The following is a 15,662-nucleotide window of genomic DNA, read 5'->3' on the forward strand; positions in this document are numbered from 1 at the left end:
TCCTCGCTCTTTGGAGAGTTTTCCATGGGGGCTGAGGCTGGGAGAAGCAAAGGGGGCAGGGCACGGCGGGCTTGGGCACTCGGGACCCTCATACACTCTTCTCACCCTCGCTCTGTTCCTTGCTGGGAGGGGTCTTGTCCTGGCTGCCGTCGGGGGGCGCCGGCTTGGCCGCAGGGCTGGGGCTGCTGCTGCTGGACGGCAGGAGGTTGGCCGACTGCAGGACGGCCTCCGAGTGCTCACGAGCTTTCATGCGCAGGGCTGCCACGCTGGCCGTGCGGTTAGTCTGACAGCCGTAGGGGGGGAGGAAGGAGAGCCCCATGGGGTCTGGGACACAGCAAGAGCACAGTGGGCCCCCTGGAAGAAGGAGAAACAACAGGCTGCCATCACTGTCCACATTTCGCTCTCTCAGACTTGGGTGCGGGCAAGGGGCTGATTGATCCTGTTTGGCTCCAAACACTAAAGGGAGAGGTAACAAGTGCTCAGGACCCCAAAGATGCACAGCTCAAGAGATCCAAGGGATTACCAGAGTATCAGGGAGAACCGACCAGTCTTGGCTCCCTTACCAACCAGCTGTGTGGCCTTAGACCAGTATCTTGACTTCTCTGAGCCCGGGCTTTTCCTTCTGTAAAATGAAATGATCCCCACCTCACAGGATCATTATGAGGATCCAGTGAAGCAATGCCACACACCACAAACTACGTGTCAAAGCACCCCTAAGAACTCACAAGGGCCCTGCAGGGATATTTTAAATTTTCAAAGGCAAGGGGAAGCCAGCCGCATCTGCCGGACACCGTGAAGCTGCTGGACGAGGCAGCTCACAGCTTCATCAGGAGATCTCACTGCACTCCCTTCAAGGATGTCATACATTTGTGAAGCTGGATTTTGCAAGTACCACACAAAAATCCACACGGAACATAAAATGAGGGGTGGTGGCATCCAACCTGATTCCGCGGTTAGAGAAGCCATGCAGAGCCCATTGGTGTAATCCCATTAGAAAGTAATGGTAGCTATTTAAGAATAAAAGAAAAATATTACTTTTCTTTCAATTTATAAGTGATATTTTTCAAATGGCTACTAAGTTGTTGGGACATAAACACTCACTGAGTTACTTGGACCTAACCATTTAATGAACAGAACTGGTAGGTATTTTTTATGGCCCAGGAGAGTCACGAAACATTAACCTGAGGTTCAAGGGACCCTCAGGGCACCGTGAGCTAAGGTTTGAGAAGCTCAGATGGCCTCAGTTTGGAAAGCACTCAGCACAGGTCCGATGTGTGAAATGGGACGTAGGAACAATTGCCTGGCCCCGAGCATGCCGGCCAGCACTGCATAAACCACTCCAGGGACAGGGCCGGTGTTGAGGAGCCTCCCTTCTCACAGATCACCCTCAACGGTGCATTTATTCAATGACTGGCCCATGAACACCTGGCACTGGTCTCGACCCTAGTGACCACTCAGCAGGAATAAGGCAGCAAGATCCCCGGCCTCATGGAGCACAGCTCCGGTGGAGAGGCACACCACAGCCCAGGCATCCCTCGTGCAAAGGCAGGCGGCAGTAAGTGCTATTTAAAACGGGAATGGAGTGTGATGCTTGGTAGATACCTGAGTGCAACGTCAGAGAAACAGACACGTGAAGGCCCAGGAGAGAGCACAACAGTTGGGGAGGAGACCAGTGCAATGGCACCGAAGTGGGGAGAGCACGGCTCAGAGAGCAGCAGGGCATTCCGAGTGACCAAAGCCAGAGGCTACAGGGGAGGAGGACAGCGGATGAGTCGGGGGCCGCCAGGGCCAGGCGGGACGCAGGGAGGGGAAGCCCCAGCAGGTTTGAGTAGAGTGTCTGGAGCTTCACTGCATCGGGGAGAGGATGGGGAGGCTACTGCAGTAACGCAGGCCCAGCTGATGGCGGCTTGGCCCAAGGTGACTAGAGGGGAGGTGATGAGAGCTGGCCAGATGCTGGGTTTATGCTCAAGGTTGGCACCTGTGCAAATTGTCCTTGGACTGCAGGTGGAGGCTGATGGAAAAGAAGGAATCACAGACTACACCTAGGTTAGGGCCTGAGCACCCGAATGAATGAATGAAGGTGCCATTTCCAAGATGGGGAAAAACAGAGAGAAAGGGGTGTGTGTGTGTGTGTGTGTGCGTGTGTGTGTGCGCGTGCGTGCGTGTGCGTGTGTGTGCGTGTGTGTGTGTGTGAGGGGATATGGAGAGTCTGGCCATGGAATCCTGAGGTCCTGATGGCTATCCAAGTTCTGAGGGGACAGTTGAGCAATGCTGACACCACCACAAGCGCAGGTGTGGTGGCCGGAGTCACAGACTTGCACCCAGACTGGGTGGGTGGACACGGCTGCTGACATGACATAATTTGAGAGACTTCCTGAGTCTCTGGACAGGTCAAACGGTGCCCCATGCGCCACGTGTGATTCCTGCAGGAGATGAGCATCGCCACAGCCTCCGCCCCCAGCCGGCTCCGGAGCCCCATCCCACCAGGGCAGCAGGAGACGGTGCACCGTGGCCCTGCCAAGGACAGTTAGCTGGGAGTCAGTGCCTGTCCCGGAGGCCTAAGACCTGGGAGGGGCCGGCAAAGCCAGCCCTCCAGGCTCCACCCACCCCTTGGCTCTTCTGAAAGTGCAGCACCAGCTTTGGAAGAAGCAGCATCGCAAATAGGGAGTATTTTGGGACCAAAATCTGTATTTGTTGAATGAATCCAAGTTCCTCCCTGTGACCTTCAAGCCCTTGAGTGCTGGGGCCCCCACTGCCCTCTCGTCCTCCTTCTCATGTGCCGCCCAGGCCTCCTTTCAGATGCTCAAACCACCGTCACAGCGAAGCCCTACACAGGAGCTGTACTCGCTAGAGCAAACACGTGTAGGTACCAGGCACCGCGCTTGTAAGCACACCATGACTTCACGCATTGCAGCTTTGGAACAATCCTAGGAAGTTGGCTCTGTGATTATCCCCTTTTGCAGATGAGGAGACTGAGGTTAAATAGTTAAGTGGCAGAGCCGGTCGTCACACCGGGCAGAGGGCCGGCTCCTTAACCAGCGTGTCCCTCCATCTGGAAAGAGGACACGTTCCTCCCCCTCCCTTGGGCCCTTGGCCGAGCTCTGCCTGGGAGTGAAGATACCCTCCCTCCGGCTTGGGGCTCCCTCTCTGTCCTTAGGGCTCCATTTGACCATCATGTCCTCAGGGGGCCCTTCGGGACCTCCTCATCCAGGACAGGATCCCCCGTTACGCTCCGTCAGAGCTTCACCCTCACATCTTCAGGCACTGGCCACAGGCGGTAAGTGGATCCTCAATGGTTTGTGACTGCTTTCTTGTCTACCTGCCCCTACAAACCCACAAGGGGGCAAGTATTTTTCTGCTTCATTCACTACTTTGTCCCCAACACCTAGCACAGTGCCTGGGACGGGCCAGGCCTATGGGAAACATCTGTGGCAGGAAGGAGGGAGGCAAGGGAGGGCCGCCCAGCCCCGGGGCTCACGTGTAGAATCAGCCTTCAGCTATGCCAGCAGCTGGGACGTTGCCACCCTCCTTTCCCGGGGACAGCCTTCCCTGTGCCGGAGCCAGGCTCCTTTCTCTCTCGAAGCACATTTGGGCATCTTTCTCTTCCTTTCCAAGCCTGTCAGAGGCAAAAGGAAGCTCACCCTTACCAGCACCTAGTGTGGCCTCTCGTCACCATTCTGGCCGTCCTGAGGGGAGGGCATCACTCAGCCCCATGTTCCAGGCAAGGAAACGAGACTCCAGTAACGGCCCAAGTTCTCACAGTTCATGACAGAAGTGGGACCAGAACCTTCCAGTGGCCTTTCCCTTCTCCTCTAGTCTAAGAGGAGGTTAACGCGCGGCCATCACTTCCTGCCTCAGTTTTGACGGAGGGGCCAGTACAGCAGGCAGCAGATGGCAAGATGAGCGCGAGCTGAATCACAAGTGCCCAGTTTACACAGGAAATCCCGAGAGCCCGTCCCACACCCCGCACCCCTGGCTGACTCTAGCCCGGTCATGTTTCCAGAGACAGCAGGAAACAAACAAAAAGTTACATGGGGTCAAACCCTGTTATCCTGATGGTCCCACTTCTCCCAGTGGCTCAAACAGACAGCCGCTCGCTGACAGCAGTCTCAGCCCCTGCGTGGGCTCGGTCCTGGCTGGGAACAGTGCCTGTGCCCTGAGCCTGGGGGGCCATCCCGAGGGCGAGGACCCTCCCTTCAGGGGAGGCCTTCCTCCCCTCCAAGTTCTTCCTGAGGGGAGCTCATGTGGGAAGAGAACAGAGCACAGTGAACCCTCTCAGCAGTGGGAGCTTGACTGAGGCTACGGGCTTTGGGGGACCTGCAGCGGCCACAGTCTCCAGGCCCAGGCCTGAGCAGCTGACCCCAAGTCAGGCCAGCCCGAGAGAGGCACAGACTCAATGTGCATGTCTCGGGCTGGTTCTTGTCCCCAGCAAGGCCTTGCTCTGATGTAACATCAAAGAAGGAGTTAACTAGTCTGTGACTCAGTGATGAGCATGTCACCTGCAAGATGAAGAAGTGCTACTTGGACAAGACAGAGCCTCCTGGATCCACAGCTACACCTGCTAGGTCACACCTGCAGCAGGCAAGTCCCCGCAAAAGCCACCAATAACTAGCAATATATTCCTGGCCCACAAAACCCAGATTCAGACGTAAAGAAATAAGTTAACTCACAGAATGGAGGCTGCAGGAGGGAGAGAGTCTGTGTGGCTCGCCTAGTTCACCCCTTACACTAGACATGGGGAAACCAAGGACCAGATGAACCCAATGACTCTGGGAGACCCTGGTTTAAAACTGTAAGGGCTATGCATACAGTGGAATATTATTTGGCCTTAAAAAGGAAGGAAATTATGACACAGGCTACAACGTGGATGAACTTCAAGGACATTATGCTAGGTGAACTAAGCCAGTCAGAAAAAGACAAATTCCGTATGATTCCATTTGTATGAGGTACCTAGAGTAATCAGATTCATAGAGACAGAAAGTAGAATGGTGGTTGCCAGAGGCTGAGGGTATGGGAGTGAAGAGTTAAGGTGTAATGGGCACACAGTTCAGTTTGGGAAGATGACAGAGCTCTGGAGGTGGATGGTGGTGACGGTTTATAATGTATAATATATATAATATCAAGCACATGTAAAATAATAGGGACACATTCAACACTTCTGAACTATATGCTTAGACATGGTTAAGACAGAAAATTTTATCGTGTGTGTATTTTACCACAATTAAAACTAAACTAAACTAAAATAAAATAAATGCTTAAAAACAAAACTGTAAGAGCTAAAAGAGAGTTCAGGTCAAGGCCATCGGGAAAATGAGGACCGCTCAAGGCTGGAACTCCTTCTTGCCCCTCCAGTGGGTGAGGACCCCCAAAGTGCCTCAGGCCACCCACACACATTTGTGAGAGGCACCCTCAACCGATCTCACCCACCCCATCTCTGGCCGAGGAAGCATTATGCAGTTTGTACACCTCCCTTGAGCCCTGCCTCTGTCTCATGACTGCACTGTGCCCTTTGGGTGGGCATTTCTAAAGCAGGGCAACAGACCGTGAGAGGTGCACCCAGGCCAACAAAAGTCTTTGGCACGAAGCCCCTCACAGACGTCACCCTCTTTCCTCATCAACACCCCAAGTCTGAACAACAGCTGAGTGTCCATCAAAGGGGGGCAATACTCATAGGTGGACTCAAAAACATCTGAACAGCTACCTGGAGGAATGCTGAAAAATGAGCCACTGGGAGTCGCCTCCTCTCCACACTGCCCTGCCCTCCCTGGATGAGAACATGGAAGACGTGCCGACCCAGACGGCAGATGCCGGCAAGACTAAGAGAGGCCATCTGGACAGCAGACAAGATCAAAGGCGAACAAGGAGACAAATCTCATTCGATGATATTTATCAGGGAAACGTGTGAAGTCTGTGCTCTGCACCCAAGGATCCAACTGTCGAGAGGGGCATGTGTCTCTGCAGTAGAGCACGTGGTCCATATGACTTCACAGTAAGTTCACTGTGACGCCATATTGTGTGGGTTGCCGAGGCAGAAGCTGCAGGAAAAGGGAGGGGAAAGTCATGGTCAGACCGTCAGGCCAGAGGGAGGGAGTTGGGGGGAAGAGGGAAAAGTGAAAGAACCGGGGCCGTTTAGGCACAGTGGGTATGAGGTAACTGCCTCTCTCTGGGGGTGGGTTGAATAGAAGCAGTGGGTGGAGTGAGAGAAAGAAGGGTTTTCTTTTCTTTACCGTCAGCGTGCTATGCATGTGTGGTGGGCTCTCTCTGGGAGGTGATGGGTTTCTGGTCATAATATCCTGAAGCTCCCTTGACAGGATGTTGTAGAAATCTTCATGCACAATATGGGCTATTGGACAAGTTTTTTAATCCCTTTCAACAAAAAAATGAGTGGTTTTAGAATGGGATGTGAATTACAAAGCTAAGTTTTCCTTCCAATTTTAACGTGTGTTCAGAATTTCAGTTGATTTCAGTTGAACTTAAATTGTCCAACAAACAGCGTCTGCCTTAACCATTTTTAACACAGGAAAAAAAAAGTGATTCCTACAAATAGGATCCTTTTAGACCTAACTCTTGATTTCTCCATGATTTCACAGTACCAACAGCAGTACGAGATTTCTCCATGTGCCTCTGCCTAAAAAACTTCATCAATCTGGAGCACTACTGAAAACCAGTAGTAGCAAAATAGGGACGCAGCCTTTGCAATGTTCAGGGCAGCAGATGAACAGACAGTTAGCGAGAAAAAAAACCAGACTCCAAAACGCATGCGCTTTTCCCATGAAAAGCAGTCTCAAAGCCCTCACCACGTGCTGAAAGACTCTTCCAAGTGCACTGCTAACATAAGTTGTTTGTCTTACAAGGCTGCTGCAAGCTTGAAAGCAAGCTTGAAAGGTAATAGCAGAAACATTAATGGGTAATATTGAGAAAAGAGACAAAAAATTATAAAACAGCCCCAAAAATTAACATGCACAGTAACCTGGGGCCATTTAGTACAAGGCAAGCAAAGTAGCACGTCTCAGGATGGCCGGAAGCCATCCGTCACCGGACAACAACAGGAACCATCACAAGAGATGACGTTTGAAAGGGCTTTGAAAACCGAACAAAGCTTGCGTCTATTAATGATGGGGCGACACAGAGTCGGCCGTGAGAGAGGCTCTGTCCTCCTCTTTATTATGTCAGGGTGGTGACAGACACTTTAGAAAATGTCTACCCCAAAACCAAGTCATAATTATCAAAATCCTATAACACGAGAGTGGCGATAAGACATCTCTGGGGTCTGAAAGCCGGATACAGCCTGCTGAGGAGGAAGAAAGTGGGCTTTGAAGTCTGGCTGCTGACTCCACCGTTAACTAGTCATGGGACATCTTCTCACCAACTTTCCAAGCTCCAGCTTCCTCATCTGTAAGAGGAGGTAATACACCTACCTTAGGAGAAATTCTATAAAGGACCTAGCACTAAGTCCTGCAACAATTATTATTTCCATGACCCCATACAAAATAAAGGGCAAGAATAAGTCACAATTCACAGCTTATTCAAGTTACGCATTCAATTCAGCGGCCGGCGAAGAACTCAGTTGCTCTGAGCATCCCTGGGAGGACACGAAGAATGAACAGTGCCTCGAGATGCGTGACTGTGCTGTGAGCATCCTCCACCCTGCGTATCCCTACACTGTTTTCACAGCTGTGTGGGTTCATTGGCGAAGCCTTTTCCATGAGACCAAATAGTAGAAACATTTATTCTGCCAATAGAATCTTGAGGAGTAAGTCAAACAAACTTTAAAAGTCTCATCTTTTAATAACCAGATTTCCAGACTTGGGGCTCTAGTTTTCTTTTCTTTTCTTTTCTTTTCTTTTTTTAATCTATCAAAAAGCTACAATCACCAATGGGCTAAAAATTAAATTAGCTACAAAGGAAGTCATCCCCATGTGGCACATAGCACCAAAAAACTATGAATAACCTGACCGCCCGATACGAGAGAGTTGATTGAATAAGTTATAATTGCCATGTTGAACTCACTGAAGCTATGACAAAATTATGTTGTAGGAGGATATTTGGTGCCATAAAAAAAAATAATAAAATATTAAGTTTAAAAAGTAGGTTAAGAAACAGTAAGTCAAAATGATCCCTTTTTGGTGTAGGTGTATATATTTATATACATACATATACATATATACACAATACATACATATATTTGCATAGTACATACGTATATATGCATACGTGCAGCCATACACCATATCCATATGTGGTCACAAGTATGTATAATATACAATTTTATTTAGCAACAGAAAATATTTATAAATTTAAACTTTTTAATTAAAATTTAAAAATTCTAAATAAGTTCTAAACTAAATATTTTTTTTTCTTTTGGCTGTGTGGCTTGCAGGATCTTAGTTCCCCGACCAGGGATTGAACCCAGGCCCCCGGCAGCGGAAGCACCGAGTCCTAACCACTGGACCGCCAGGGAATTCCCTAAAATACATACATTTATTAGCGATATATATTTATAAATGGGAAGAAAGCAAACGTACCAGTAGCAAATATTCATAGTGGTTGATTCTGGATGCTAAGATTACAAATGATTTTTATATTTTTCTTTGGGTTTTGCTGTACTTTCCACTTTTTCTAAACTGACCAAGTATTACTCTCACAATAAGAGTGTCTTTTTTGTGACTCATGATTTCCCTTCTCCTTTCATTCCAATGATGGGATAGACGCTCTCCTTTAGGGCAGAGTTCCACTGAGGTTTCTAAGGAATAAGAACTGTACCCTCAGCACCCGGCTGAGACTCCACGACTGCTAATGGCTTCAGTCTGCACTAGAGTAACTGACTGGCGAACATGGAACTGAGGGCTGACCATGGAAGACCCACCAGGAACATCCTGTCTATCTCCCATTCGGCCGGGATCGAAGTCAGTGATCCCTGGCATGGGACGCGACCAACCATCAGCCAGCAAAGCCCTTAAAAGGCCACAATTTCTTCCCTCTCACCCTACCACGCATGCCATCACCAAAGCCTGTACAAGAGCCTCCAAGCCCCCAAATGCAGCCTGAAAATTATGTTGTTTGAAGAACTTGCTACCTCTCGGACACTAAATTAAAACACACAGTTAGATTTCCATTAAGTTACAGCAAATTCTGCTGAATTGATCAAATCGGCCTACATTCCTATATGACATCATGCTTTAAAGGCTTGGCCTGAACATAAATACTTAATGTAATAAATACAGTCTGAAATAGTTGATCTCCTTGGCAGTTTAATTGATCTACTACAGAGACTGACAGGAAAAATTAAGTTAGTTCTGTCTCCTCTCTGCCGAAAGCACATTTTCACCATAGAAAGGCACATGAACGATAATTTTGGTTACAAGTAGAGCTCTCACACATCGATTTCTTGTCGAACGTTCAGGTTAAGGGTGAAGAGTATGGAGCAAGGAAATGAGTAAGTGGATTTATGAGACGTTTCACATAAATACTACAGTTCAGTTCTTTTTTGTTGCTTTATAGCAAAGTAAATAAATGAATAAACATATTCTGTGATTCCTAATACCAGTTCCTTACAGTTTACAAGGAATATTCGGGTGGCAGTGTTAGTAGACGCCTGCAGTATTCAGGCAGAGATTTTTAGATGCAGTGGCTAAGCATGTTCACCAGTAATCAAATACACAACAGGGTCCAATTCACTCCTGGGTGACTACTACCACAGAACCCCCAAAGTGCTTTCTCCTGTGCCTGTGTGACGGTTTTGATTGCCTCTTTACCATGAGTTGTGTTTATTTTTGTACCCACCGCACCTCCCAAACTTGCAGGGTAAGGGCTTTCACCTATGTCACCCACACAGCCCTGATTGCAGAGCTAATATTTCCAATGTGGGTACAAAGTAAGCACTTGAATGTTTGGGGGAGGGAGAAAAGGAGGGAGAGTCTATCTTTCCTGACTGAGGGGGCATATTTTAATTGCTCAAAGGTTGCCAACTCCCAGGTTCTAAGCTTCCTCAATACCCCATGGAAAGAAAAACTATGGTCATCACAGAGTTCCCCAATCTGATTAATGCCAAAATCCCCAGGTTAATTTGGCAGGTTATGCTGGAGGAGTGGACTCGAAGTCCCTCCCTGTGGTAATTCCACGTGTGCACGCACTGTCCCAACATCTGCTTATTCACTCAGCAAATGCTCCCTGACAGGAGTCGGCTCAGCCGACCGTCCCTCATGCTGTGACCCAGTCTCGGGGCCAGCGCCAATGTCCCATTTCTGCTTGGATACCTTTGAAGGGGCGAGCAAATGATGACAGCACCCAGATTCAAGGACCCTGGCACAGCCAGAGGAGCAGCAGGGACACGCGTTCTAGGTGATCCGATGCCAATGAGCGTCACCCTCCCTCCCGGCGGCTGCCAGAACTCTGGACGGGCAGCCTGCTTCCCCGCTGCCTCTGGGCACAAGCCAGGAGCCCTCTGCTCAGCTCCCTGCCCTCCAGGGCCCCATTGATTAGCAGGAAGGGCAAACCCATCAGCACCCATAGGAAATGGCTTCTGGAAAGTGAGTTGCAGTTTTTAAAGCCAGAGAATGATAGCAGGGGCCTGTAAAAGGAACGGAATCAATACAGGGTGTGGGGAGCTGGCAGGTGGGACACTTGGGTCCCTGGCTTGTCTTACCTCTGGCAGAGGCACTGTGTGACCTTGGGCAGTCCTAGCCCCTCTCTGAGCCTCAGTTTCCCCCACTGTATCCTGGAGAAGTGGTGGTAACATACTCATCAAGGAGATTCCTTACAAATGTTAAGTGCTGGGGTTCTCCACCCCTGCCTTCCTGACATCGGCTAGGCACCGAGAGGCTAGGGCTGACCAAACCACCTCCCCCATGAGGACAGACCATGTCCTGGCCCTCAGGTGCCCTGTTCCCCAAACACCTGCACCTTCAGAAATAAGCCAGGAGCCCCTGCAAGGCTGTGCTGCTTTCCCGAAGCTGCACACACCGCGGACCTCAGGCTGAGAGCCTCTCCCACTGAGGAGTGAACGCCTGCAGGAAGCGGGATCCTCTGCCCCAGAAATCCAAACCCAGACCCTAATCAGATCCCAGGTGATCTCTTGGCCTCATCCTCATAACCCTAACAACAATCACCAGCGCCTACCGGGCACTTGGATGTGCCAGGCACAGATACACACGCTACAGACCACAGGCAATATTGGGTATGGCCATGACGACCCTCATTTTACAGATGAGGAGACTGGGGTCTCCCCTAAGTTGGCCTTATAAAGGGAAGGAGGCAGTGAAGGGCCATGGCTGGTCTGACTCCAGAGCCTGGGCTCATCTTGAGGCCACACCATCCTCTCCAAGGACCGTGGCTCCATCCAACCTCACACTTTGTCCCTTCCTCAAACAGCCAGCCTCAGTGCCTTTGCTCATGCTCTTCTGTCAGATGCCTGGAGTGCCCACATCCACTGGTCAGCTCCTACAGCTCCTTCAAGCCCAACTCAAGCATTTCCTCTGGAAAACCTTCCTCATTCCTACAGAGAAAGAGTTCCTCCCTCCTCTGGGCTTCCCTCACACCTTGCATGCCCTTGTTGGCCTCTATGAGGGCACGTGACAGTGTCACAAGTGTCTCTCTCTCCAAGCCCACGCCCAGTCTTGAGCCCCTTAGGGTAGGGTTGTATCTAATTCATCAAAGGATGCTCAGCCCCCCATTCAGAGGCTGACAAAGTAGGGTGCTCAGTGGGTACTGAATGAAGAACGGAAGCCTCCAGCAGTTTCTGGGGCCCAGCAAGTGGTCCGCAGTACAGGGCCAAGGCCAGTGGACTGGGGTCTCCTAAGTGAGGCGGGTCTCCCAGGGCCAGAACAGCACGACTTTCTTTCCTTCTTTCCCCAAACGTCACTACCTTTTACTCGGCACCAGACCAGACCCTGTGTAAGGGGCAGAGGTAGGTGGTTTGGAAAGATCTAGAGGTGAGTCAGATAAGGCCAGTGCTCTTAAAGTGCTTATAGTCAGGATTGGGAAGTTGGATGGGTTCAAAAATAAACATCCCAACTCATGTCACGAGGCCAGAGTATCCTCAATACCTATAGAGTCAGTCTCTACAGAGGGCCTTCAATGAACCACCCTCCCAGTATTCACACCGGTGCGCGGTTCCCTCCACCTAAGTCTGGGCCGGCTCTGTGAGCAGCTTTAATCAATAGAATACAGCAGAAGTGACACTGTGCCTGTTCTAAGTGTAAGTCTTAACAAGACCTGGCATCTTCTGCTTTTACATTCTCAGGATCCAACCTCCATCCAACTGCCACCATGGGGAGAGAGAGAGAGAGAGAGAGAGTGCTTCCAGCCTCCCAGCATCCCTGCCAAGGCACCAGGCACAGAAGTGATGCCGTCTTGTATGTATCAGCCCCAGCTGCCATCTGACTGCAACCTCATGAGACGCCCCAGGCAAAAGCAGCAGCAGAACTGCCCGGCTGAGCCCAGCCAGTCCTTGGAATCGGGAGAGATAATAAAACAGCTGGGCAGTTCTGCTGCTGCTTTTATTATACTAAGTTGGGGGGTAAAGTAAAACAATACTGGAGCCTGGAATGGAGATTATAAGAAAAAGAAAATTATGAGCCAATTTCTTCATGATCATAGATGAAAATACCCTAAACAAAATGGCAGCCAATCCAGCTATATATAGAAAGGATAACATGTCACATCTAATTTGGGTTTATTCCAGGGATGCCCAGTTGGTTTAACATTAAACAATCAATCAGTGTAATTTACTGCATTAATATATTGAGAAAGAAAAATCATGTGATTTCTCAACAGCAGCAGAAAAAGTATTCGATGAAATTCAACATCCACTTATATTCATGATTTTTTAAAAGAATAATTAAAATACAACTCTCAGAAAACTAGGGCAAGAGAAAAATATCTTCACTTGATAAAGGGTATCTTAAAAATAAAAAGGCAGACAGCAAACACGATTGTGAAACTGTGAGAGCTTCCCCCTGAGATCAAGAATAGGGCATAAGCCCAGGGTCAGTCACAAAGACCAGATATTGTAGGATTCCATTCAATGAGATATCCACAATGGCAATAGCAGAATGTCCACAATCTATAGAGACAGAAATATTAGTGGTAACCTGGGGCAGGGAGGGTTGGGGGAAATGGGGACTGACTGCTAATAGGTCTGGGGTGATGAAAATTTTCTAAGGTCAATTGTAGTGATGGTTTCCCAACTCTTGATTATACTAAAAATCACTGAGTTGTACATTTTAATGGATGAATGGTATGGTATGTGAATTGTATCTCAATAAATCTGTTATTTAAAAAAAAAAAAACAAGGCAAGGATGCCTATTATCACCACTTCTATTCAATACTGTACTAGAGGTTATGGCCAGACAAAAGCGAGCACAGCCAGACAAAAAAAAAAAAAAGAGAAATAGGGCTTCCCTGGTGGCGCAGTGGTTGAAAGTCCGCCTGCCAATGCAGGGGACACGGGTTCATGCCCCGGTCCGGGAAGATCCCACGTGCCGCGGAGCGGCTGGGCCCGTGCATGGGCCATGGCCGCTGAGCCTGTGCGTCCGGAGCCTGTGCTCCGCAGCGGGAGAGGCCGCGGCAGTGAGAGGCCCGTGTACCGCCAAAAAAAAAAAGAGAGAAATAAAAACTATAGTCTGCCCTTCCGTATCCGCAGGTTTCGCATCCCCAGATTCAACCAACCAATTGAAATCGATCCGCCAGTTGCTTGAATCCAGGGATATGAAACCCACGGATATGGAGGGCCAACTGCATTCATTATACCACCACATTTTATATAAGGGACTCAGGATGGGTGGGTTTTGGTATGGGGGTCGCGGAGGTCGTCCTGGAACCAATCCCCCATGGATACCCAGGGATGACTGTATAAGGATTGGGAAGGGAGAGGCAAACCGTCTTTATCGGCAGATGATCTGAGCATGTACACAGAATATCGTTAAGAATTGACAGCTAAACCTAATTACATGGATAAATCTCCCAAACATAATGCCGAGTTAAAGTAGCCAGGCACGAAAAATACAACCTGTATGATTCCATTTATATGTGTACACATGTACGGTTCAAAAAAGTTCAGACTAGACAGTAGCGTTTCTGAATGCCTACGCAGGTGGTCAGCAAAGCTGCATTACCATAAAAGTCAGCACAGTGGTTTCCTTTAGGGGGAAGAAAAGTGACATTAGTAGAAAGGGGCACAGGGATTCGGGGGCTTCTGGGGTGCAGGCATAGTTCCAAAGGAAGGGTAGCACATGGGTGCTTAAAATCATTCATTAAGTTCTAGATGCATGTTTTCTGAGTTTTTGATTAACATATTTCATAATAAAACAATTTTAATTGTTTATTTAGATTGTGATTTTTTTTCTTTAATCACAGCACAGGAAAAAGTGATTAAGAGAATTAGGGGGAAAATGTTTTCAGGGGACTTGAAGGAGGAAGAGGCTGCCTCCGGCTCTGAGTTTAGCCCTGGTGGGCAAATGTTCATTGGCCAATAAAGCCCTTCCAGTCTCAGACTCTGGACACTTTACCCTGGCCTGGAAGCCCAAGGGCCAACGCCAACGTGAAGCAGGGAGGGCACATTCTTGGGTAACTAAGGGGCCCTGCTCTCAAGGAGGACATGACCAGACCCTTTCCCAGCACTGGACACCCTGCCCCTCGCCTGCCTGCTCGTCCTCACACACATGATGCAGGCCCAGGACTGCTACTCTGATCGCTAGCACTGACTGAGCACCTACTGCGTGCCAGGACATCTCCGTCAGTCCTCACGGCTTCCGAGGCCTGCATGGATGGAGCTCAGCTACGGAGGTGGGACCAGGTGTGTGTGCCTCCAGACTCCTCCCTGCCTGGGCCTCATGTGGGACCACAGGAGCCATCTGGCCTCGTCAGGAGCCGATGGAAGGTCAGCCGTGATGCCCCGCCCAGCTGGGGAGAGTGGCTGTGACTCCCGGGCATGAGCACGGACTGAGTTATGAAAGCTCTCCCCTGGCAGCCGTAATGAATTTCCACCTCACACCCAGCTCTCCGAATCACAGGTTAGAGGCAGCTGGGCCAAGTGCACCAGGGAGAAGGCCTCCGCTGACTGTGGCCCGTTCTGTGGCCAGCACTTCCCCGGAACAAACCCAAGCGCTTCCCTCGGCCATTAATAACTTCCTCTGCATTAATGAATTGTGAACAGGAGGCTGGCCATTAAGACAGTGCAGGAAAGCTCTTTGTGTTGCAAAGGCTTTTTCTCTGGACACCCATTATTGTTATGCAAACCCTGACTTCATGGGGTAGGGTCCCGCTGCCTTTTTATTTTTAAGTTTCCGTGGGACACTCAATCAGGAAACACACTGACTGCATGCCTGGCCAGGATGCGCGCTCTCTGACCACCCCAGAGTACAAAGCAAATTTGCAAATTTCCCCTGACCAGCAAATCCTACCAGGGACGGGAAGGAGCTCCCATCACAGCCAGCAATCAGAACAAGGAGGGGTTACGAGGAAAAGGTAAATGTCAGCAGCGATACAGTTCAGAAAAATGGGAGAAGTTTGGGAGAAAAGACATTTCAGTTGGTCTTTTAAAGATGAGTGGGACCCAGCGACTTGAAAATGAGGATGGAGGAATCTGATTAATAACGGTGTTGACTCACGCCTCCCACTGGTCCAACTCACACTCTCCACATTTGGTCCTATAAATCCAGTC

At 49.5% G+C, this 15,662-nt stretch overlaps 1 protein-coding gene across 1 annotated transcript in view; it reads right to left on the reverse strand.

Moving 5' to 3' along the window:
* Window positions 1-88: 88 nt before the first annotated feature.
* DRGX (dorsal root ganglia homeobox) overlaps window positions 89-15,662 on the reverse strand; it is a gene marked incomplete at both ends in the record, with an annotated part of 30,628 nt that continues 15,054 nt past the window's right edge. Inside the window, one exon of the mRNA XM_082673550.1 lies at window positions 89-354. Within this exon, the coding sequence (XP_082529676.1) occupies window positions 89-354 (266 nt within the window). The remainder of the gene's footprint in view (window positions 355-15,662) is intronic.

Source organism: Grampus griseus, assembly GCF_964374135.1.
Source record: "Grampus griseus genome assembly, chromosome: 16".
Lineage (NCBI taxonomy): Eukaryota > Metazoa > Chordata > Mammalia > Artiodactyla > Delphinidae > Grampus > Grampus griseus.